The sequence below is a fragment of the Carettochelys insculpta genome, chromosome 1 (assembly GCF_033958435.1).
Source record: "Carettochelys insculpta isolate YL-2023 chromosome 1, ASM3395843v1, whole genome shotgun sequence".
In the NCBI taxonomy this organism is placed as follows: Eukaryota; Metazoa; Chordata; order Testudines; family Carettochelyidae; genus Carettochelys; species Carettochelys insculpta.
Window position 1 is genome coordinate 301590287 of NC_134137.1, and position 25263 is coordinate 301615549.

At 41.9% G+C, this 25263-nt stretch overlaps 1 protein-coding gene across 2 annotated transcripts in view; it reads right to left on the reverse strand.

Moving 5' to 3' along the window:
* TMTC2 (transmembrane O-mannosyltransferase targeting cadherins 2) overlaps positions 1-25263 on the reverse strand; it is a 383570-nt gene that overhangs the window by 110192 nt on the left and 248115 nt on the right. For both annotated transcript variants that reach the window (XM_075012210.1, XM_075012200.1), the window contains one exon: positions 1045-1130. In XM_075012210.1, coding sequence (XP_074868311.1) covers positions 1045-1130 — 86 coding nt within the window. The remainder of the gene's footprint in view (positions 1-1044; positions 1131-25263) is intronic.

Below are 25263 nucleotides of genomic sequence, written 5' to 3' on the forward strand. Positions count from 1 at the left end.
GGCTATAGAAATAGAACACGCGCAGACTTTTTTAAATAAAAGAAGTGAGTCCACCATGCTTTCATTACATAAATTAATAATTTCAGTAAGCTACAATTTGAGTTTACTGGTATGGTAGTGGAACCAGTCACAACAGTTCTTACTATTGGAAGACTATGCTAGCTAAAACAAAAGTGAAAAAACAGAATTCCAAAAAGTTTGTATTATTTCCCAGTTCCCAGCATGGGTGGCTGTAGGGATGACCACAGAGAAGAGAATGGCCCCTTTGATTCTGACACACCATAAAGTCAGAGACTGGTCATCAGAAAACAAACAACAATGCCACATATTTGAGTCACAGTGTCCATGATTCAGCAAGCCCATTCCTATAAATGTTACAGGACTGTGCCATTCTTTTCGGTTGGAGAGCCCATTATGAAAGAGCAGATACTGAACAATGAAGTGATTGTTCTGTAGCTCACTGAAGAGAAAAATAATTTCTCCTTATTTTAATGCTGAAAACAAATTTCCTTAAATGCATCTGTTCATACAAGGAATTTGTCCAATAAATGTGGTTGCTGGGATATTACTTTATATCTAGGCTTAGGCCAATTGATTTTTTTTTTTATAAATGTCAGTTAACATCAATGTATATCACCACACACAAACTGGTGCAAAATATTTTCATTAACAAATAGACATTTATTTGCCTATTGAGAAATTATCAGAATATGATTTCAGGCTATTTTTTTTTTATATTTTGACTCATGATGTTGAAAATTTACATTTCAATGGATACAAAATTCTCACATTTTGAACCTCAACATTTACTGTCATTAAATAAATGTTGTCTTAGCTCCCCATAAGTTCCCACAACTGTGACAATTTAAAATGAATAAAAATTGAACAATGCTGCAAAATAAAACACTGATACTCTCCATTGTAATTATTTAAAAATGAGTTCTACCAAGCCCAAATAAATCATGTTGTTGATCTTATTTTAGCTTTATAATCATTCAAGGGTAAGGGAAGAAAAAATTTTTAAAAACCCACTGAATTACTTACAAGCTAATGTGGGTCTGCTACCAATTGCCAATTTGTAGTAATGTAGTGCTTCTGAAAACCTGCCATTTTCCTGTAGCAGTAATCCTCTGTATCAGGAAAAAAAAATAAATAAAGAGAAAGAAATTTACTGTAAGGGACTACTTTAAAAGGGGAACAGCGTTTTGTCACTCTAGAGGAAACAAAATTATTAAAATACGAACAGTGGCAACAAAAAGAAAATATACTGATTTTTATTTCAAAGCAGCAATAAATAAATAAATAAATAAATAAAAGATTACTCCCAAACACTAACATTACAGGGAGAGAATTACTGGGGTACAAAATATAGGATTAATTCATTGATGTCACTTGCATTCATATACCTTTGGCTACATGGCTACAGTGTCAGCTTCCGAAGAAACTGGTGATTCATTTATACGTGTAAGAACAGGAAAGATATTTAAGGCTTTTTTTTTCCCCCTAATGCAGCTAGAGGTTGGTGAGCTATTTGCAGTAAATCTTTATTTTTTTTTCCATTACTCTTTATTTTTTTTTCCATTACTGGAAAGGAGCTGAAAGTTAAAAACGTGTTTGTTTTTCAAAATTTATCATCAATCACTTTATGAAAATATATTTCAGCACATTGCTTGTCTGAGCTATTTGGTTAGAATATTAGTGACTTTGCATGACTGGTCACCTACGTCACATAGGCTACATCTACACTAGCACACTATGTCGAAGTAGCCTATTTCGACGTAAGAACATTGAAATAGGCTACTTCAATGTGTATCATCTACACATCCTCCAGGGCTGGTCCCATCGACGTTCAACGTCAAAGTAGCGACAGAGAATGTCGAAAGGAGCCACCATGGAAGGAAATGCAGAGTGTCCACACACACAAGCACTCCCTGTCGAAATAAGGGGCCAGCAAAGCCCCAAGCCGCTCCCTTAAAGGGCCCCTCCCAGACACACACAGCCTGCACAGCACAAGATCCACAGAGCCAACATCCGGATGCAGACCCCATGCACACAGCATGCACCCCCAGCTGCAGCAGCAGCAGCAACAGCAGCAGCCAGAAGCCCTGGGCTAAAGGCCGCTGCACGGGGTGACCACAGAGCCCCACAGGGGCTGGGCAGAGCGTCTCTCAACCCTCAGCTGATGGCTGCCATGGAGGACCCCGCTATTTCAACATAGTGGGACGCAGATCGTCTGCACACGCCCTACTTCGATGTTCAACGCCGAAGTAGGGCACTATTACCATCTTTGGATAGGAATAGCTATTTCGACGTCTCGCCGCCTTATGTCAATTTCAACATTGAAATAGCTCACGGCACATGTACATGTGACGCATACTATTTCGACGTTGTGCCAGCTACTTCAAAGTAGCCGGATAGTATAGACACAGCCACAATGTTGTTTCCATCCTGTGTCTGGATGACAACCTTTAGTAACAAGAGACAGAATATACTTAAAAAAAAATGATGTGTGAATCCTTCAGGACTATCTTCTATGGCAACACGTGCATGTGTATTAACCGAACTTTTATTTTCCAAAAACATTCTTTTGAATTAAATCCCATATATCCATAAGTGTACACACACACACACACACACACAAAATATATCTATGAGTATTTGTGGACTATTAAGAAAAAACTCCATCTATAGGGCTGACATGAATTTATGGTGTAATTCAAAGTGAATGTTCCACCAAAGTACTTCAGCATCCCAAAGATCATTTATTTGAAAACTCAACCACTAATTTAATCATTATTCAACCACTAAGGAGATGATTATTATAGTTATGACTGAAAACTGTCGATGTTAGAACACCATCCTGTCTCCCTCTATTACTTCTTAGTTTTCATAATTTTTCAAAATACACACATTAGGGTGACAGGTTTGAGCTCTATAAAAGGAGGGCTTTTTTCTAACCCTTATGACAGTCTCAGCAAAATTCATTCCAGCACTTCTGAGTTAAACCAGCATATGAGCAGGGGTGGAATGCAGGTGTCCTATTTTGTATATATTTTTTCTTTAAGGTATGATTAGCATTGATTGGAGAGTTGCACCAAAAGTTTCTGAAGTCTGTAATTTGAAACTTGGCACAACATCCTGGACATAATCCTCATTAACAGAAGTGGTTGAAATTTTCTACAATTAGCTCTTATGGTGAAATTTTGAATTTGAATTTTAACAATATACTGTATATTTATTTTGGATTATTGTTGGTTTTTTTCCCAACGTGTTTTATACCTGGATTTAAGTTTTTGAAATGATTAAAAGTTTTGCACGTAATACAATTTTTTTTAAAGAAAATATCAATCTTTTCAGAATGTTTAATTTTTTGACGAACTCTTCTTATTGGGGCCAACTATTTTTCCTTGGTTTCAACAGCTTGCCAATGGGATACTAAATATGGGTATGTCTGCACTTGGGAATAAAGTCAAATTTATTAAAGTTGAATTTTTAACATCAGATTTTATAAAGTGAAAGTTGTGTCCACACCTGCTCATGAGTTGACTGAGTGCGTCCCCATTTAATTACCACAGTTTAACTTTGGCAGCAGTGCAGTTGTGGGCACCTATCCCACAGTTCCTGCAGCCCCATTGCATTGTGGGTTCTTGTGCCAGTGTCTTGTGGGAAAAGAGGTGGCATAAGTGGTACTGGGTGTCTGATGTAATCATCTCAGAGTGCATTTCTCTCACTTCCTGCTTCCTGTTGGGGGGCGGGGCAGGGGGAGAACAGCCAAGGGAATTTTCACACTGCTTTTACATTGCTTGCCACAAGCCATTACAAAAGATGACATGGATTTGCTGATGCTTCAATCTTTTTTGGAATGTTTCCTGATGACTTCTGACACTGCGCTTCAGTATCTTCTGAACGTATTTCCCCTGGAGACGAACATCCTTGAGGTGGGAAGCATTTCCACATCCAAGATTGGGAAGGAGGAATGAGAAGTTGGTGGCAGCACTGGAGGCACTGTACACCATGCAGCACAGGCTCTGGTCCCATGAAACCAGCTCAGACTGGTGTGACTGCATCATTTTGCAGACATGGGATGATTAACAGTGACTGCGAAACTTCCAGATTCACAAGGTCACTTTCATGGAACTTTGTGAATTGCTGTCTCCCACCCTGAAGCGCTGAGATACCAGAATGAGACTTACTTTGACAGTTCAAGCATGTGGCAATTTTTCTGTTTAAGTTTGCAATGCCAGACAGCTACCAGTCAGTGGGAAACAATGTGGAGTGGGCACATCTATAGTGGGAGCAGTTGTCATCCAGCTAGCCAAGGCGATCAATAAATTTCACCTGCAAAAGACAGTATCTCTGGGCAAGGTGCAGGATATAGTGGATGGCTTTGCTGCCATGGGATCCCTTAACTGTGGTGGAACCAAAGATGGAACACAGCCCCATCCCAACACTGGACCACCTGGCTTCAGAGCACATAAACCACAAGAAGTACTCATCTATGGCGTTGCAGGCGTTGGTGGAGCACAAAGGTCATTTCACTGACATCAACGTGAGATGGTGAGGAAAGATGTATGATGCACATATCTTTAGGAATTCTAGTCTTTTTAGAAGCCTCTAGAGTGTACTTTCTTCCCAGACCAGAAAATCATCACTGGAGACATGGAAATGCCAATAATGATTCTTGGTGACCCTGCTTACCCCTTGTTCCCTTGGCTCATGAAGCCATACGCAGACACCCTGGACTCCAGTAAGGAGCTCCTCAACTACAGGCTGAACAGGTACAGGAAGGTGGAAGAATGTGCCTTTGGCCATTTAAAAGCCAGGTTCAGATACCTACTGACACACTTAGACCTCAGTGAAGAAAACATTTCCTTTGTTTTAGGGGCCTGCTGTATTCTTCATTTGTGAGGCAAAGAAGGAGATTTCATGACAGCATAGAGGGGGCAGACGTAGATCTCTTGGCTAGTAATTATCAGTTGCTGGACACAAGAGCAATTAGGAGAGCACAGAGAGGTGCCATGCTAATCAGGGATGCCTTGAAAGTCAAGTTTATGAATGAGTGGACAGGAAACTGAATCTGCTGCCGCTTACTAGAAATCCCACCCATGCTATTTCTTTGCCCTTAATGAAAGCGCCTCCAACTGCATAACACCCCTTACCCTCCTTGCCCAACCCCAAAGGCATGGATCCCAAAGCATGTTAACTAATAAACAAAACTTTCTTTTCCTGACCTTCATTATTTTTCTTTAGGCGGCCCTAATGACAGAGGAGTGGATATAGGAAAAACAAAAGGATAATCATGTCGTCTTTGGTGGAATGTCAGCTTTATGCTGGGTGGTGATTCCCTGGGAGTGGATTGCAGGAATCTCTGTGACCTTACCCCTCTTGTTCTGGGGTCCAATGAGGGGAGGGGCCTGAATACATGGCGGCAGGTCTGAAAGGTGGGAGCATGGGTTGGACAAGGGATACAGAGCCCTGACCAGGGGATGGGACTAAATATGGAGAAGGAGGTCTGAAATGGGGCATGTATTGCATGGTATGGGGGGCATATGGAGTTACTTCTTTGAAGTGTTGATTACTTTATTTCTGTCTGTCTGATTATTTGGAACAGAACTTTGGTTTGATTGTCCAACATTTTATTATGAATTTCCATCATCTATTTCCTCCATTCTTTCATGTCCTGTCTGTCCAGGGAGGCCTCCACTCATTCTTTTTGTGATTCTTCAAAGTGCTCAGCAATGAGCTCCTGCCTGGTCTTCTTCCTCCTATGTATTTGTGTTACTCTCACTTTGGGGGTGGTGGGGAGAAGAACTGGTCCTTGCACTCCTGCTTGCAAGGTCAATTCCTGTTTTAAAAATAACATGTTGAAATATTAAGCACGTTGTCAATAGCAACATTTTTATCTTTATTCAGAACAATGAGCATACTGACAGAATGAATGGCTGTCTGTCTCTATGGAAGAGCATAGGGCTATGACAAGGTCACTCTGTGAACTCTTAAGGCAGAGACTGCATGAATCCAACTGGAAGGATTCAAACTCTTGAATCCTTGAAGACAATGGTAAGCTATCTTCAGCTCATGGGTAAAAATAATGTGAAGTGCCTATCTGCTTTTTGGATGGGGCATGCCACTGAGCAATGGGAGGTTGTGCCAAGTCTCCAATCACCCACCAGCTTGGGGATGTGGAGGGGGGGCAGCTTGCCACGTGGGCTTCTTAAAGTAGCACCATGATTTAAAAGCAGACTTCAGGAGCTAAAAAAACATTAAAAGTTACTGAAAGTGCACATGTGAACCTGGGCAGGGTCCAATCACCTGCCACCTCAGGGAGGGTTGGGGGTTGTGATGTGGGTCCAACAACTCGCCAGTCGGGGTGGGGGGGAGGGGCTTGGTATACCATCATTTAAAACCCAATCAGGTTGCATGACTTTTGCTCTGCACTAAGTGACAGGAAAAAAATCATTTAAAGTCACTGCAGTGACTCATAAAACTTACCATGCATTTTAGCTGCCAAAGGAGACATCAAACTCCTCAGAATAAGAAAAAGGGGTAAGGAAAGAATGTCCTGGTACAAGGCTGGGAAATATGCAAGCATGCTCTGTGGTACCGTGATTCCAGATTACTTACTGGTGGCTTGTTGCAGTAAGGTGTCTTACCATAGAAGCAGGAATAAGTCAGGTACCCCCAAAAATCTTGTGAGGAGAATCAAAGAGTGCCTAAGACCTTCAGTGATATGTCCAAACAGGATCAGTGTTCCATTCCCAGAAATATTAACAAGCCGTTCAAAAGAAAACAGGCACAGACTCCCCCCAACCCCACACAATTGCACCATACTATTATCAGCAGAAAAAAGTATACTCACCAGAAGTGCCCTCTCCAGCATCCCCGTTTGCCTCCTAAACCTCCTGGGATGAGGGGACTGTTTCCAATGTTATAAAGAGCTCCTGGCTTGCAGGATCAGCTTCTGTGCTGGACTGCACTCTGCTGTTGGCCACCTCTTCCCGTTCTACCACTTCAGACCCCTACTTCACCCTCTTTGCTGCTGGCAGATGTTTGCTGAGCAATGTTTACTGAGAAGTCCAGGCATTTTGGGGGGTGAGAGGTTGGGTCTGTCCTCACAATAAGATGTATCTCCTCACAATAGCAGCATACATGGGGACATGGCCCAGACTGACAATTGGCTTCTTTGGTCTATTGGTAAGACCACCTGAGCTCTTTGTTTTTAACGTGGTGCTGCCGAGCATTCTTGGTGTACCCCCACTGAAGCATGCCTTGCAATATCTTCACATAAATGTTGGCATTTCTTTTCTTGTTTTTGAACTGCATGAGGATAGACTCATTTCATCCCCCGCCCACAGCGATGATGTCCTGGTTCTCCTGACTGCTCCATGCTGGGGGTCTCTTGCGACCCTGTGAACTCAGGGCTAACAGCTGTGTTGCAAAGGTGTGCTCCTGACACCTACTCGCCACACTGGCCAGAAAGGAAGTGAATTCAACATTATTGGTCTGATGACCCCTGCTTCCTGTCACCTACTTCCTGCTCACGTGAAGAGCAGTGCAAATGAAGCGATGACCATTAAGGACACATTGGGGGCATTGTGGGATACTTTTGCATGTTAATAAAATTTATTTTAATAACTGCCATTGCACTAGCATAAGGTTGACATTGAAAATCAATTTTGGCATTACTCCTGCTGATGTCAAGTTTACAAGAGTCAACCTCAGAGCCCCTTAAAGTCTACCTAATGAGCCCTATGATGAAAAATGATGCTTTATAAAATTGAACTAAGTCCCGTAAATTTGATTTTATCTCGTAGTGTAGACCAGGCCTATGAATTAAAGGAAATTTATTTAAAACTATAGGTGTGCACAAAACAGATAAATGCACTGCTATCTTATAACGTACTCCTTACCTCCAACATAAGGACAGCCATACTGGGTCAGACCAAAGGTATATCTAGCCCAATATCCTGTCTTCTGATACTCTCACACCTGGGTGACTCATAAAAGAACTTCCCAAAGTGATAGATTTAATAGCATAGCAGAGATTTAATTGGAGACAAAACAAAACAAAATCCTAGAAAACTATTTCTTTTAATTTGATGTATTTTACACATGTTTCAATTAATGGAACTGCACATGTTATTATACATGGCACTACACATCTGGTTAAGTACTCATTTAAGTTCTTTCCAGATTCAAGGACTAGAAAACAGCCCGTAGATGCTATTTACCTATGGACAATAACAGCATAAACAAGAGAGGATGTGCACTTACCTGTCAACTGTGTGCACAGAAATACTGACTATTAATTAACCAGATATAGATACTCATTCTCATTACACAAACCAGGTGTAAATGCAACCTCTTATTTCGGATTTCAGTTGCATTAAGAGATTAACATTCTTAATTAAAAATAGGTCTTTTTTCAAATGGAAATACATTTGCTCTTTCCATGGTGAAGAAAGATGCTGTGGTTTTATTTTAGACAGCAAACAATAAAAACCTTTGTCACTCTAGCGCACAAACACACGCACAGTCACACACACACACACACACACACAAGCCGTGTCTACACGTGCATGCTATTTCGAAGTAGCGGCACTAACTTCGAAATAGCGCCCGTCACGGCTACACGCATCGGGCGCTATTTCGAAGTTAACTTCGACGTTAGGCGGCGAGACATCGAAGTCGCTATCCTCATCAGGAGATGGGGATAGCGCCCTACTTCGACGTTCAACGTCGAAGTAGGGACCGTGTAGTCATTGTGTGTCCCGCAACTTTGAAATAGTGGGGTCCGCCATGGCAGCCATCAGCTGAGGGGTTGAGAGACGCTCTCTCTCGAGCCCCTGCGGGGCTCTATGGTCACCGTGGGCAGCAGCCCTTAGCCCAGGGCTTCTGGCTGCTGCTGCGGCAGCTGGGGATCCATGCTGCAGGCACAGGGTCTGCAACCAGTTGTCGGCTCTGTGGATCTTGTGTTGTTTAGTGCAACTGTGTCTGGGAGGGGCCCTTTAAGGGAGCGGCTTGCTGTTGAGTCCGCCCTGTGACCCTGTCTGCAGCTGAGCCTGGCACCCTTATTTCGATGTGTGCTACTTTGGCATGTAGACGTTCCCTCGCAGCACCTATTTCGATGTGGTGCTGTGCAACGTCGAAGTTGAACATCGACGTTGCCAGCCCTGGAGGACGTGTAGACGTTACTCATCGAAATAGCCTATTTTGATGTTGCTACATCGAAATAAGCTATTTCGATGTAGGCTTCACATGTAGACGTAGCCACAGAGTGCATATATGCATTCCACAGGTAATTGAGACAAAATATTGAATTCTAAATTCTACACATAGGGAAATAATTGCCAATGAAAACGATTATTTAATTCTAAATCCTAGACAAGGGGAAAAATTGTCAATGAAAAAGATTACTGAACTTGAGTGAGTAAATGTGAAGTCATTTTTCTGGCATTACACACACTGTGTTAGCCTTTTACCTTTATCATCTCTTCATCAGCAAAAGGCACCCTGATTTTTGCCCTAATATTTTCAGGCTAATCTAGTATTAAGCTTCTCAGATCACCCACAGTATCAAGACTGCTTATTGCTAATTCTCCCAGAATGTAGTCTGACTCAATACACTACACATGAATACTGTGTTGTTTTGTTTAAAGAAACACAGTGGTTGCAAGAAAAAGATACTGCGAAGATTACTTCTGTTCCATTGGGGAGGGGAGGGAAGGGGGCTTAAACAATAAATACACTTGGAATTCAAAAAGACACTTGGTTTCCAACTTCTTATTTATTTTTCAATACTAGGTCACTTTTTAAGACTAGCACATGCCATCTGACTTCCAGGTAGACTCAGCAGTGATAATATAACACATCGATAATAAATCTTCTAGAATTTTAGTTTTGCTCCCCATTAAGCCTTGGTTACATAGCATTTGTTCTTAAAGAATCCTTCTTATTCTGAGGTTTTTAGTTCAGTCATATACTTATTGGTACAGAAAACCAGTATCAAGCATAAGCATTCCATGACCTCTTATGAATTCTTAAGTCATTTTTGCATTTGTTTTAGCTATATTTTTAAATGCTTGAATTTATAAACTTCTGTCCAAGGGAAAGCTCTGCTATGAATTCTGCATGAAAAGTTTTTGAATACTGAGACAATTATGGATTAATTGCTGTTCAGCTTACTTTGGTATGATGTTTATACCATTTGGATTTAAAGCACACATTTGTCCTTATTACTGAATTCCCTGTTTTCACAGGATGCTTCAGTGCTAGACACTTTGGATTCATTACTTTACGCTTCAGGGTTTCAGCTCTTTCCCCTTTGTCCTTCCATTACACAACACCTTTCTGCAGCTTTAAAGTGCAATTTAAATTTCATATAGATACAACGAGCTGGGTGGGTGTGAGATTGAATATTGGCTTCCAATAAATAATTAGGCTTTTATTTCTGTTTTGGTTGGAGTCTCAGTAAAATGAAAAACTGATGTTTATGACCTTGAGAACCTTAATCAGTTATGAAACTACCTTTTTTCCTATGTGAAATTGGCTCTGATTGACCTCTGACACCTTATTACTTTCCTTGCAGCTCCTGACAGCAAGAAAATGAGTAGATTCATGTGTATCTAATGCTAGACTCAGCTTACACAAAATCAGGGAAAGATTTAAAGAAAAATTCAGAAAGCAAATTTTTAGATGACTAAAATTAAGTGACACTTTTTATGACCTGTTTGTGAAAGATAAGCAGCCCTGGGTCATTGCCAAAACTGAGGATAAAAATATTTAATTAAACAGATAAATAGTTAAGAGAATGTTGCTTGCATGAAATTGGAAACAGTAATGTAAGCACTTGACTTGAAGGAAGTCAGTTATCACTATCTTCCTGAAATGGCACAAGCATTAGAAGAGTTTAAGAGGTATGTTTATTTCTGTCTCCAATACAAAAATTAGCTGTTGAGCATGAGCAAAATAAACAGACACACACATACACTGCAATATTGATGCTCATCCAACCTCTGCATTATAACATACTAAAGGTCACAGATTGCAGAGGTTGCAGAGTCAAACACTCCAAAGTTAGCATATTCCAAGTTACTTACCCATACAGTAACTGGAATTTGAGATGGGCTGCCCATTCCCTCTTGGTGCTACTGGACTTGGGGACTTGTTATCCACATACACATTCCATTACTGGTGTCCTACTATTTGAGACTGGAGACTTTTTGGCTAGCTATTACCATACAGCCCATCTGTACCCCAATGCACTTTGTATTCTCTAGCAAGGGCATTTAAGGGTAGGAAGAACCTACTACTAGACCCATAAAAGCTCATTACCTAATAAATAATGTTTAGTCTTTAAGGTGCTACAGGACAGCTTGTTTTTGTGAAGCTACAGACTAATACAGTTGCCCGTCTGAGATTACTACTATCAATTTCTTCTCAACCACAAAATATAAATGAAAGGACACCACAGTCAAGCTGATGGAGAGTAGATTGTGACCATGCACATATAGGCAACATACTTCAAAGCTAAAACATAAGAATGGCCATACTGGGCCAGATGAAAGTATCAAATCTATCCCAGCATCCTGTCGTCTGACAGTGGAGAACTCCTGCTGCCCCAAAGGGAATGAACAGAACAGGTAATCATCAAATGATTCATTCTGTCACTCATTCCCAGTTTCTGGCAACAGAGGCTAGAGAGTATAAACAACTTTTCAAATTTCAAGAGACTGTCCACATACATATTGCACCACCAATGACTCCCAATCAGTGGCTCACGACATTACAAGTGGGAGCTTGAAGTCTATGCAGGAAGGAAGAACAGCATTAAACAAAACCAGCATCAAAGCCAGAGTTTTCAGTAAGAGCACAGCATTTGGTAAATTTATGAAGAGAGCAGCAGGTGGGTGCCTAACTTATGTCTAGGGATTGAGATATTGTTCAAAGAAGCTAATGAAGCAGTTTGGGCTCTAGTGAAATGAACTTTCAAACCTGCAGGTGGGTCTCTTTTCGCTATGTCATAACAAGATTTCACACATTCTGAAATCCATTTTTAAAGGATTCTTGAATTTGTGAAGACCTGACCTTACCTTTCAGTTCATCAGCTACAGCTACAAAGAGCCTTGGAGAAGATGAGAATAGCTTTGTTCTTTGTAGATAACACTAGAGCCCCTCTGACATTCAGAAGGTGAAGGGCTGTGTGCATCTCAGACATATGAAGAAAGAACACAGACAGACTCGCTTATTTAGGGGGAATTCTACAACCACTGTACTTTAGATGGATCCTGAGAATCACTGAATCAGAGAAGACAATCATGTGTTGGGAGGGGGGATCCTGCCACAAAGATTTCTGGGGTGTGATGTAAGGCCTAGTCAGGATGCCCTAGGTTTAAACAAAAGCTCCATAAGGATGGAAGTACTAGATTAAAGCCCTAAAGGGAAATGGGCCCCCTTAACAGGTGGAAAGTCCCTTATGAAACTTTTATGAATTTCAAGTCTGTATGAGAAAACACGCCAGCCATCAACAGTCAGATAACTTGATAAAATTGCAGTCAGGTTAATTCTCAGACTGATTAGACCTTGTCAGCTCTAGGAAGTACTCCTAGATTAGTGATATCAGTCCCATGAGGGAAGAGTGCCCTCAACCAACAGCTCTGGGAGAATCTCATTCATTCTGTGAAGGTATTCCTGGTGGAAACTTTCCTGCTTTGACCAAAATATCTCTGTCTGGAGAAATTTATAGGCTAGCTATCCATCTAGCAGCTAGGCTGTGAAATTGAGAGACTTGAAGGTTTGGGTGCAGTGCCTTCTCTTTGAACTATGAAAGCAAGTTCAGTATTAGGACTGGGCCTTAGTCTTAGGAACTCTAAAAACAAAAACTCTCTCATCCCAGCTGGGGCTAATGGTATGTTTTGCGGAGTGTTCTCTGATCTTGCAAAGTACTCTGGGAATTAGAAAAAGAAATGTAAATGTATGAAAGGTCCCTCATCTATGAGACCAGAAAACATCAGACAGGACTGCTGGGCCCAAACTTCTCCTGAGGGAACATGAGTTCCAATCAATTCTAAATGCCACATGATGGTGGAAAGAAAAATGATGGAGGCAGCTATTCCCTGCCCTTAGATGCCCTCACGAGAGACCACAAGCAGCATCTGGGCATGGGGCGAGTGAAGTCTCTGCTCTACAGCCTCAGCTGAGAGCCACCTGGCCTTTAGCTCATGTGGTGGAGTGCAGGCCTTTAGACCCTATGCTCACAGGTTCTATCGCTAGGGCTGGCAACCCCTGTCTGTTGGCATCACAGAAGCATTACTTGTAAGGTCATGCACAACTGAAGGAATTACTGCAGTGGCTGTTAGATGACCTGCTATGTCTATACTAGGTCAGGTTACCTTTGTGTTGTATACGTATTATAAGAAAAAAAATTCTGGAACAACAAACACCAAAGTATGCTGGTATGCATATTATTTTTGATAACTTCTCACTTCAACCATACCATCATAATTAAATCACAGGGCTAACAGCAGGAGACCTGGGCAGTTGACAGCCAGGGCTCTTGTTGTCAACTTCAGCTAGCTGAAAAAAAGTAGCAGCAAAAGCCTAATACGGAGGTATCTGCAATTTCTGCAATATTGCAAGTTAGGAAGGGCCTTAACACCACCTTCTTGAAGGGCTGTTACTCCAAAGACATCACTGCACACCTCACTAGGTCTACATCATGAAATGCATTTTGGACAAAGCCAACCGAAAGAAAAGATTTCCAATTTTGTTGGGAAGCTTTAGTGTTTCAGCATATTCAACATATGGCAGCAAGCTCTCTCCCCTATGCTAACTGTTTGGTATACATTTCTCCTGTGGAGCAAGCGTTACACCCAGCTTTCTATTAAAGAGCATATCAATCATAAGCGACAAATGTCTAACACACCAGAGTTATAACAAGAACCACGGCTGGATTCAGACTAGAAATATTCATTTTAAGTGTATCGAGACCTGCTGAGCTGATCTTCCAGTTATTCCTTCTGATCCTTCCAAGACTCAGGTGATTTCTTCAGTAAGAAGTCATAATTGTGAAATCCTCTCTCTTCCAGTTCATCAATATATTCAAATTGAAGTTTTTGCTACCCAGTGATTATGATTCCAATGGATATTTAACATCTTCTTTTAGAGCATCACAAAGCAGTTTCAAACCATGATTTATTAAACTTCCAAACATTCATAGGTCTGAAGGGACTTGCCAAAGAAGCAAATGGTGACAAGTCTGGGAACAGAACTGTAACAAACTTAAAAATTATTAGTTTTTCCTTCCTATGAAATTAGCGTTTATGGTGAAGTATGATCCAGGGAGCCAATAGTACAGCCACTGAGAATGACTAAGCTGCCACGGATGATAGGGACCCCGACCATGGTACAGAAGGACAGAGACACCATGTGAAAAAACTGAGATCTGTGAGGCTGGGACTAGAATCCTCCAGCTCTGCACCAATGGAAGACCACACACTTTGGCTATGTCTACACTATAGGGGTCTTTCAAAAGTCTTTTGAAAGTGTGTGTCCACACACAAAAAAGTGGATCGAAAGATTGATCAGCTCGTTTGATAGAGAGCGCCCACACAGTCCCTGCGGTATCGAAAAAGTGGGCAGGCATAAAAAATCTGGCACCGTGAGGACTCTTTTGAAAGAAGGGCCAGCGGAGCATCTACACATGCACGTTTTCAAAAGAATCTGGGAGAGGAAGAGGGCCACCAGAAAAAGTGCTGCATTCTTCACATTTCAGATCAAAAGAGCACATTGTGTGTGTAGGAACTCTGTGGGTTCTTTTGGAAAAGCTTTTTTTTCCCCTAAAGAACTTGCTAGTGTAGATGAAGCCTTTGAATCTTACAGACTATGTCTACATTGGCCCCCTTCTTTGAAGGGGGCATGGTAATCAGCTTGATCGGAGAATACTAATGAAGTGTTGTGATGAATATGCAGCACTTCTTTAGGCTAACTCTCCCCACAGCAACTTCGAAATGTTAAACTTCGAAGTGCCTGCAGTTACATGGCATGCCGGCATATTGAAATTTGACACTTTGAAGTTGCTGTGGGAGAATCAGCCGAATGGAGTTGCTGCACATTCATCACAGCACTTCATTAGTACTCTCTGATCAGCCTGACTACCATGCCCCCTTCTTTGAAGGGGGCATGTGTAGACACAGACATAGTGTTTTTAAATAATTTAATAAAGAATAATTACACCTGCCTCATATGGAAGGACGACTACTGAGGCACTTCTTTCCTGTTCCTGATGACAACATGATGCCACCCATTTCACCTCCTGTGAGTCCTGGCCTGACAGAAGGTCAGAGACCAGCAATAATAGCCAGTTCCTATGCACTGCACACCTGGGAATTAGCAAGCCTATAAAGGGTTAACATAGGCTTGACTCTGTTTAATGTTTATGAATTATTTGGACACCATTTTATTGTGCATATGTATATGGTGGCAGAGGGGAGTGGTGGTCATCCATCTTCAGAGAGGAAACCCATTAAATACATGACATTTTCTCCATTCCAGTTTGACCTGGGGGCGGGAGGTGCAGGGAAATCAGCTGGATGTCATGACTGGATACTTATTGGGCTTTATTTCACTGAAGATATAAATTGTGCCCTCTGAAGAGTTCAGGGCACAGGTGGGAGGTTTAACAAATTCAGAGATAGTTCCACTCTTTGTTTCCTCTCCCAATCACTTCTTTTAGAAGCGGAAAGTGGGGTGTGCCATGGATTTCACTCCCCCTGCCAACCACTAATTTTCCTGCTGAAATGCAGTCCCACCCAACCATTTCCTCTGCACCCTCTATAGTAAATGCCTGCAGAAAGAGAAGCACCTTTGCTTTAAGTTACTAAAGTTCTAGTGATAGGAAGAAAGTTCTTGAATTAAAGGCCATATCCAGAATACATTGCACATCAGCTAATTCATCTTTACCACTAGGTAATAATATACTCTTTGTAGCCTGGACAGATGACAGAAAGAAAGGCAGTTTCTGAGACAGCCGGGATACAAGTGGATCAAGCCTTGGTGTACCAGTCAGAACGTCACGTGATGGAGTGCTTGGGGAGACAGCAGCTGCAGTAAAGTATCAAGCCGATGTGAGCCAGTGCTAGACTAGCACAATATGAAGGCATTAGATTTACATCCATTCTTTTTACTTCCCAGGGGGAAGAAAGACTTCATTCTTTATAATGCAAACCTGCCTTTGAGAGCACAGAAATTAATGTACTTGAAATTTGCTGGAGAAGTAGAACAAATACAAGCATTCCAAGTGAATGCAGTAAGACAGGCACACAAAAGACTTCTGGCCCTTTTACTAACTTCTAACCACTGTAAAGACCAAACCAAATGAAAAATATTAATAAAAATATTTTCTTAATATATTCAAGTATCAGAGAGGTAGCCATGTTAGTCTATAGCTTTGAGAACAACAAGAAGTCTCGTGGCACATTATAGACTAACAGATATTTTAATATATATTTAATATTTTTAATATATATATTTAATATATAAAATATACAATATAGTTAATATATAATAAAACAGCATATTTAATATACTGTTTTTAATATATTGTCACACTTCAGCTCCAGGTTCACTTTTGATTTCTTCAGTTTACCTTCTAAATTGAATGGACAATGGATTTTTTGTTTCCCCCAAAAGCAAGGCTTATATTTGAGGGAAATTTTAAGAAACTGTCTCGAATGAGAGGCTACTTGACTAGAACTGTCCAAATCATTAGTCAATGTTGTCATTTCCCCCTCGGAATATCTATTTATGAGTTATGTTTTTTCTTTATTCTGTACCTCCTCCTTCATGCTTGCAAATACAACATCAACACTACATACAGCTATGCTGTCGGGCTTAATTAACATGTTTACTGTAGTGGACTGCTTCTTACCAAAATACTGATGTGCAGCAGACTATTTCCACATACATACACTCAAAATGACATCTCTCACAGATCTTTAAGCTGTCAACTTTAACTGAAAACTTCCCCTAGTTTGTTTGACCTACCAGTGTAAAAGTCACAATGTGAGCAGCATTCACAGTGTTTGTTTTGGATTGCACTTTTCAGTCTAGCAGGGTTTTGATACATTACCAAAAATATCTCATGTGTACAGATTGCTATTTCAAGGCACTTATTTGGAGCCTGTTTGCTTGTTACTATAAGACACTTAGGCCCAGTCTGCTCTAGACATTAAAGTCGATTATAGGTACACAATTCTAGTTACAGCAATTGTGTAGCTAGAATCAACTTATCTACAGTTAACTTACTTGGCTGTCCTCACAGAGGGAGATCGATGGAATAAACTCTGCTGTTGACCTTCCTTACTCCTCACAATATTGAGGAGTACAGGGGTGAACTGTTGACACCAGACAGTTAAATTTCTTGCGTCCCTACTATGGCACACAAGATCAAATCCCAGAAGATCAACCGTGATCAGGTCAATCTTCTGCATAGTGAAGAGGTACCCTTATTTGGTGGGGCCTCGTTTTGCCATCTTTAGTCTTGCCCCATTGTGTCTTCCTAAACAGTCCCATTGATTTCAAATCGCACTACTCAGAGAGTTAGATTTTCATATAACCCACCTAGGCACACATGAAGTAATCCCTCCTTTCTCCCCTCCACACTGATGCTTACATGCTGGGGAGGGTGAGGGGGGAGTAAGTGAACAGAATGGGAGGAGACATGATGGGTGTTAGATTTGCTGGGGAGCCCAAGGCAAAAACTAATGAGAGGTGCCCTCACCCTGCTGACAGCAGGTGGGACAGCCACCGCCGGAGCAGCCAGATGTGCTAGGGCTGCCGGGCCCACCACTGAAGCCGCCAGAGTGGTCAGAGCTGCCACTAAGTACTTCTCCCACCAGACAGTGGGACGTGTGCACAGAACAGGTGGACGGCACTCCTCGCGTGCAGCTCCAGAGTCAGAACCGCCACACCATGGTGTCCTGTTCACCACACATGATGAGTGGCGAATATACTGGACACTGTGGAGGTAGCTGAATGGTCAGGTTATTAAATATGCCCTGATTCTCAGTATTAGTTGTGAAAGTGACTGTTCCATAGTGCAAAGAAAACTCTACAGGTCTCAAGAAGGGCTTCCAGAAGAGAATTCTATAGTGCAGTAATACTGTGTTGTTCTTGCACATTAGGGAAGCTAATGTTTTAATGCAATGAGACCTTATACAGACAACTTCTGAGATTACTTTCAGAGACACATTTAAGTTATGGGTTTTCACACATGAACAGCTGGCAGGCAAACCACGGTTCCTTTCCAAATAGGTCATTAGCAGGTTTACATTCAGTGTTAAAACAAAAATCTAATATGTATTTAAAGAAGAGGAACTTATCAGTGTGACATCCCCTCTTCTACAGTTAAACTTATTATCCCACATACTGAATCATGAAAACGTGTGTTGTCAAGAGGGGGGAAAAAACATCCCTGAATCTAGTTTCCACCAGCTTAAGTCTGAATGTGCCAACTCTATACAATGCAGGTTCAAACACAGTTCAGTAGTGATTTGTAGGTTAGATGGCGTTCAGTGCTTTAAAGTTCAGCATAGAACAAGGGGGGACAATATTTCTGATGTAGGTGGGGAGCCATGCCAAGATTTTTTGAGTGGTCAACGGCTGCACTTTTCTGTAGAGCGAGTCCAGGTTCTGGGACAGAAGCTGGGTGCAGAAGGGAGCTTGGGGTAGGGGGCTGGGATGCAAGAGAGGGAGGTGGGTCTGAGGAGGAGTTTGGGTGAAGGAAGGGGCTGTGACCTAGGACAGGGACTTGGGAGGAAGGTATGGGTGCAGGAGAGGATTCTGGCCTGGAGGAGTGGGGTTCAGGGTTTGGGAGGGAGTTCTAACCTGTGTCGGGAGGTGCAGAGGGCTTGGGTGGTAACCTGGGGCAGGGAAGTGGGAGGGACAGGATGCGAGAGACTGCCTCCCTACCAGAGCCTGTTATCCTTTCAGAAAGGCTCCCTGCCTGCTGCAGCCTCAGATCTGTCAAGCCTGTTCCAAGTGGCACTCTGCTCCACCTGCTGGTGGGGGACGGGGGGGTCTTTGTATGCTGCTCCCACTCCCCAACAAGATCTCTGAACTCCTATTGTCCAGAAACCAGCCAATGGGAGCTAACAGATTTTTGCTGGGGGTTGGGAGCAGTAAGCCTCCTCCTTTCCTTAGAGTCCAGAACAGAGAGCTACATGGATCAGGAAGATGTATAAAGCAGCATGAGGCATCCCTACACCGTCTTAAGCAGCTTCCTGCTGCGTGCCTGACAGTCTCAGCAGGGCAGTCTGGGGGCCACATTCAGAAGCTTGGCAGGCTGTATTTGGCACGTGGGCCGAATCTTTCACATCTCTGGCATAAAGAGACCCCAAAGCAGTATTTTAACACAGACTTTTTCAAAAAATCCAGCAAGGGGATATTCCTAGAATGTTTCACTTGGCCACCCACCATATCATAGACTTGAGATGTGCCAGGAGGGACCACAGTGATTTATCTAGTCTGACCTGCAATTCACAGGCAATACACTCGCCCATTAGCACACTCCCGTTTTGTATGTCATGGTCAACCACTCCTTTAGTAGGCCCATAACCTTTGGCTGAGTTACTGAAGTCCACAAATCATGATTTAGAAACTCCAAGTTAAACCAGCAAGTGACCCATGCACCATGCTGCAGATGCAAGGGAAAATAATTCAGGGTTTCTGCCAAATCTGACCTCTCCTGCCTTAATGTTTAGCCCTCGTGATATATTTAGAAAAAGAAACTATATCTCCCCATGGCCTTTGTTTTGTTAGATTAAGTAAGTCCTTTCATCTCTTGTCATAAGGTAAATTCTCCACTCCTTTGACTTTTCTAATATCCCTCCTCAACACCCCTTCCAATCTGGATGAATCTTTCTTAAATGTGCAAGACTACAACGGCACACAGTATTCACAATGAGGCCTTGTAGAATGGCAATAACATTTTAATGCTTTGTCTCTTGCATTCAAGGAATGCATGATTTTTTTCAGTGCTATATCACAGTGGCAGCTAATAGTAGTCTTGTGATTGACTATCACACACAGGTCTTTCTCCTCCTGTCACCTCCAGCTGTAAGATACCCAGGCTATAGCAAAAAAAATCAGTTCCAAAGTTCGCTAATTAAATGTTAGCTCTTTTCTATCACTCCAGTTTTGAAGGTCTTACAAATAATTTATGATATTCTGGTCCTTCTTCTAACAATACTTTCCAACTTTGTGTTGTCTGCAGATTTTAATAGTACACTCCCATGATGTGCCAACATCACTAATGAAAACATCAAATTAGATCGGTCCCAAGACTAATCCCAGCGGAACTCCACTAGAAACCTTCCTTTGGGCTGACAGTTCACCTTTCAGGATAGCCCACTGTCATCTTCCTTTTAATCAGCTCCTCGCTCATCTTTTGATTCTCATATTAAACCCCGTCTTCTCCAACTTCACCATCAATTTTCCCTGTGGAGCTGCACCAAATGCTTTTCAGAATCCTGATAGATTAGTTCTACTGTATTTTCTCTCTCTTGAAAATCTTACCTTCTCAAAGAAGTGATCAATTTGTTTGTCCATAAGCTCTCTTCCATAAAACCATGTAGTATTATATTCCAATTATCATTTGCCTCTACGCTCTTAACCATATTCTCTCTCTTTTATTTAAAAAAAAAAAAAAAAAAAGACCAGCAAACAACTGAGGTCAAACTAACAGACCTGTAGTTTCCTGATCACTCATTTTCACCCTTTCTTAAATACAGACACAGTAGTTGCAATAGTCAACACATATGATACAACTCACAGGGTTATAGACCGATTAAAATCCTTTCTATTGGGCTTAGAGTTTCATATGCCAGTTCTTCTGGTATTCTTGGGAGATTTGTGAGCCTCGGTACGTATATTAGTATCTAGGCCCAGAAATTTGGTGCCATTAAAATGTAAATTTTACCTCCTTTTTCAGATGAGATAATTTCTGTTCTCATATCCTGATTCCCATTAGCAACCCTGACACTGCCCCCCAAATCCTCATTAACCTTATTAAAAATGAAGGCAAAGCATTTGCTTGGTTTCTGAGCCATGCTCAGACTAACTTTATTCTCTACTCTATTATCAGAGTTTATGAATTCTACTTCTTAACTTGTTTTCTATTTATAAATATGGCTAAACAACCTTTTACTATTCGTTTTAATTTCCTTGAAAGGTCTAACTCTGCTTTGCTGTTCTCACTTTTTCCTTACAGTCCCTAACCTCCAAGAGGTAGCTTTTCTTGCTCATCCATGCCTTCTCTATTCCTTGTAGGGCTTCTGCTTTCTCTCAATAACCTGCTTGATATGCTTGCTATTTAGTTTGCTTTGCAACCCTTGCCTACCATTTTTTGTCTTCGTCTTTGGGATGCTAGCTTCAAATTCTTACCAGAAGTTTGACTGAAAGCAATTCTAAGCTTCCACCCAAATTCATATCCTCAAATCCTTCAGCCAACTCCACTCCCCTTACTAATTTGCTTACTTTTAAAAGTTTGGAATCAAATTGCGGAGGATTAAGGAAGATTTTGAGACAAATTTACACAGAAATTATATATGTAGAAGCACAGACATATAGCTAGTATATAAAATAATACTGTAATCAGAGCTTTAAAAAGCCTAAAATTTAATTTTCTACTCAGATATAGTAGTCTTATTCTTAACACATTCTTGGAACTACGAAGGGCGCAATCCATATTCTACGTAGACTGAAGGATGCTACTACTACTACTACTATTCTTAACACAGCATTTAGAAATTTGAAAATGGAGATACTGAAGTAGAAAGGAACAGCAATAACAAATATTAGCAGAAATTTGAAACCTACAAAATTCAGTTTTTAGAATGATACCAAGGAAACACAGAAAACAGAAGGGTCCTGTGGCACCTTATAGACTAACAGAAAAGTTTTGAGCATGAGCTTTCAGGAGCACAGACTCACTTCATCAGATGCTGGTCTTGGAAATCTGCAGGGCCAGGTATAAATAAGCCAGAGCAAGGGTGGGGATAACAAGGTTAGCTCAGTCAACAAGGGTGAGGCTTACTACCAGCAGTGGATCTGGAGGTGTGCACACCCAGGAATGGGGAAGCTGCTTCTGTATTTAGCCAGCCATTCACAGTCTTTGTTTAAGCCAGAGCTGAGGGCGTCGAATTTGCAGATGAATTGTAGCTCAGAAATTTCTCTTTGGAGTCTGGTCCTGAAATTGCTTTGCTGTAGGATAGCTACTTTTAAGTCTGATACTATGTGGCCTGGGAGATTGAAGTGCTCTCCTACGGGTTTTTGTATATTGCCATTTCTGATATCTGATTTGTGTGCGTTTATTCTTTTACGTAGAGACTGTCCAGTTTGTCCGATGTATATAGCAGAGGGGCATTGCTGGCACATGATGGCATAAATTATATTGGTAGATGTGCAGCTGAATGAACCCACGATGGTGCGGCTGATCTGGTTAGGTCCTGTAATGGTGTTGCTAGTGTAGATACGTGGGGAGAGCTGGCAACGAGGTTTGTTGCATGGATGGGTCCCTGAGTTAGAGTGACTGTGGTCTGGTGTATAGTTGCTGGTTAGGATTTGCTTCAGGTTGGCAGGTTGTCTGTGGGCAAGGACTGGTCTGCCTCCCAAGGCCTGTGAAAGTGGGGGATCATTGTCCAGGATGGGTTGTAAATCCCTGATGATGCGCTGTAGCGGTTTTAGCGGAAGACTGTAGGTGACGGCTAGTGGTGTTCTGTTGGTTTCTCTCTTGGGCTTGTTCTGTAGTAAGAGGCTTCGTGGCACACGTCTGGCTCTGTTGATCTGTTTTTTCACTTCCTCAAGTGGGTATTGCAGTTTCAAGAATGCTTGGTAGAGATCCTGTAGGTGTTTGTCTCTGTCGGAGGGGTTGGAGCAAATGCGGTTATATCTTAGTGCTTGGCTGTAGACAATGGATCATGTGGTGTGTCTGGGATGGAAGCTGGAGGCATGAAGGTAGGCGTAGCGGTCAGTGGGTTTATGGTACAGGGTGGTGTAGATGTGGCCATCGTGTATTAGCACCATGGTGTCCAGGAAGTGGATCTCCTGTGTGGACTGTTCCAGGCTGAGGTTGATGTTGGGGTGAAAGTTGTTGAAGTCCCGGTGGAATTCCTCCAGAGTCTCCATCCCATGGGTCCAGATGATGAAGATATCATCAATGTAGTGTAAGTAGAGACGGGGTGTTAGTGGACGAGAGCTAAGGAAGCGCTGTTCCAGGTCAGCCATGAAAATATTGGCATATTGAGGGGCCATGCGGGTACCCATAGCTGTGCCGCTGATTTGAAGGTATATGTCGTCGCCAAATCTGAAATAGTTGTGTGTGAGGATAAAGTTACAGAGCTCAGCCATCAGACTTGCTGTAGCATCATCAGGGATACTGTTCCGGACAGCATTTATTCCATCTTTGTGTGCGATGTTGGTATAGAGAGCCTCTAAATTCATGGTGGCTAGGATAGTGTTTTCTGGTAGGTCATCAATGTCTTGCAGTTTTCTCAGGAAGTCAGTGGTGTCTCAGAGATAGCTGGGAGTGCTGGTGGCATAGGGTCTGAGGACAGAGTCCACATAACCAGACAGTCCTTCAGTGAGAGTGCCAATGCCTGAGATGATGGGGCATTCAGGATTTCCAGGTTTGTGGATCTTGGGTAGTAGGTAGAATAGCCCCGGACAGGGCTCTAGAGGTGTGTTGGTATAAATCTGTTCTTGTGCTTGTGTAGGGAGTGTCCTGAGCAGATGGTGTAGTTTTAGTGTATTCCTCGGTGGGATCTGAGGAAAGTAGCCTGTAAAATTTGGTATTGGAGAGTTGTCTGGAAGCCTCCTTCTGGTAGTCAGACCTGTTCATGACGACAGTAGCTCCTCCTTTATCTGCCTCTTTGATTATCATGTCAGGGTTGGTTCTGAGGCTGTGGATGGCATTGCGTTCTGCACGACTGAGGTTGTGAGGCAAATGATGCTGTCTCTCTAAAATTTCTGCCTGTGCGCGTCGGTGAAAGCATTCTATACATAGGTCCAGACTGTTATTTCTACCCTCAGGAGGAGTCCACGTGGAGTTATTCTTCTTGTGCTATCTGTGCAACGGTGTGCTGGTCAGTTTTGTGTTGAAAGTATTCTTTGAGTCTGAGACAGCGAAAGTAGGCTTCCAGATCACTGCAGAACTGTATTATGTTTGTGCGGGTGGTGGGGCAAAAAGAAAGTCTGAAAATTCGAAGCCCTCAGTTCTGGCTTAAACAAAGACTGCGAATGGCTGGCTAAATACAGAAGCAGCTTCCCCTCCCTGGGTGTTCACACCTCCAGATCAACTGCTGGTAGTAAGCCTCACCCTTGCTGACTGAGCTAACCTTGTTATCCCCACCCTTGCTCTGGCTTATTTATACCCGGCCCTGCAGATTTCCAAGACCAGCATCTGATGAAGTGAGTCTGTGCTCATGAAAGCTCATGCTCAAAACTTTTCTGTTAGTCTGTAAGGTGCCACAGGACCCTTCGTTGCTGTTACAGATCCAGACTAACACGGCTACCCCTCCGATACAGAAAACAGACTGTTTAATAAATTGTTCTCCTTGATTTTTTAAGACATATCTCCACAGAAGTCGAAGGGAGTTTGATCATTCATTCTAACTGGGCTAGGATTTCACTTCTAGTATATTATTGCTCCTACTTCAATGGGATAAGCTTCACTGAAAATGCTCAGCATTTAAATACTCGTTACCTACTTGTACTTCACAGAGGTTTTAAAGTCAGAGTTTCTGAATATATTGAAAACCTGCTGAAATATTCAAGCTAATATCTAATTACTAGTACAAATGCCTAACCATGCCTAACCAAAAGCACCCTAACCATGACTCAAGCTCTGATATTACTAGACAAACTATCTTGTAGCTCACAAAGCAACTTTGCTTTAGGCAGTAACAAGTAGCAAAGTCAAACAGAAAAAAAACAAGCATGAGGTTTAAACTGTATTAATAAAGCTAAGACAGCAAAACAAGAAAACATTAGTTTCTTCTCCTTACCGAGTATTAGCCAGTGTGGGAGAAGTAGTAATAGTATTTTTTCTTGGAGCACTATATCGGGCAATTCTAATCTCAAAATAAATCACAAGTTCTTTGTTAATTAAAAAAAGGGGAGGGTACATTTTGTGCTGATTGCACCTACAGCAATCAAAATGAAAATCAATGTGGTTACATAAATCACATCACAAGAAAATTTATCTCT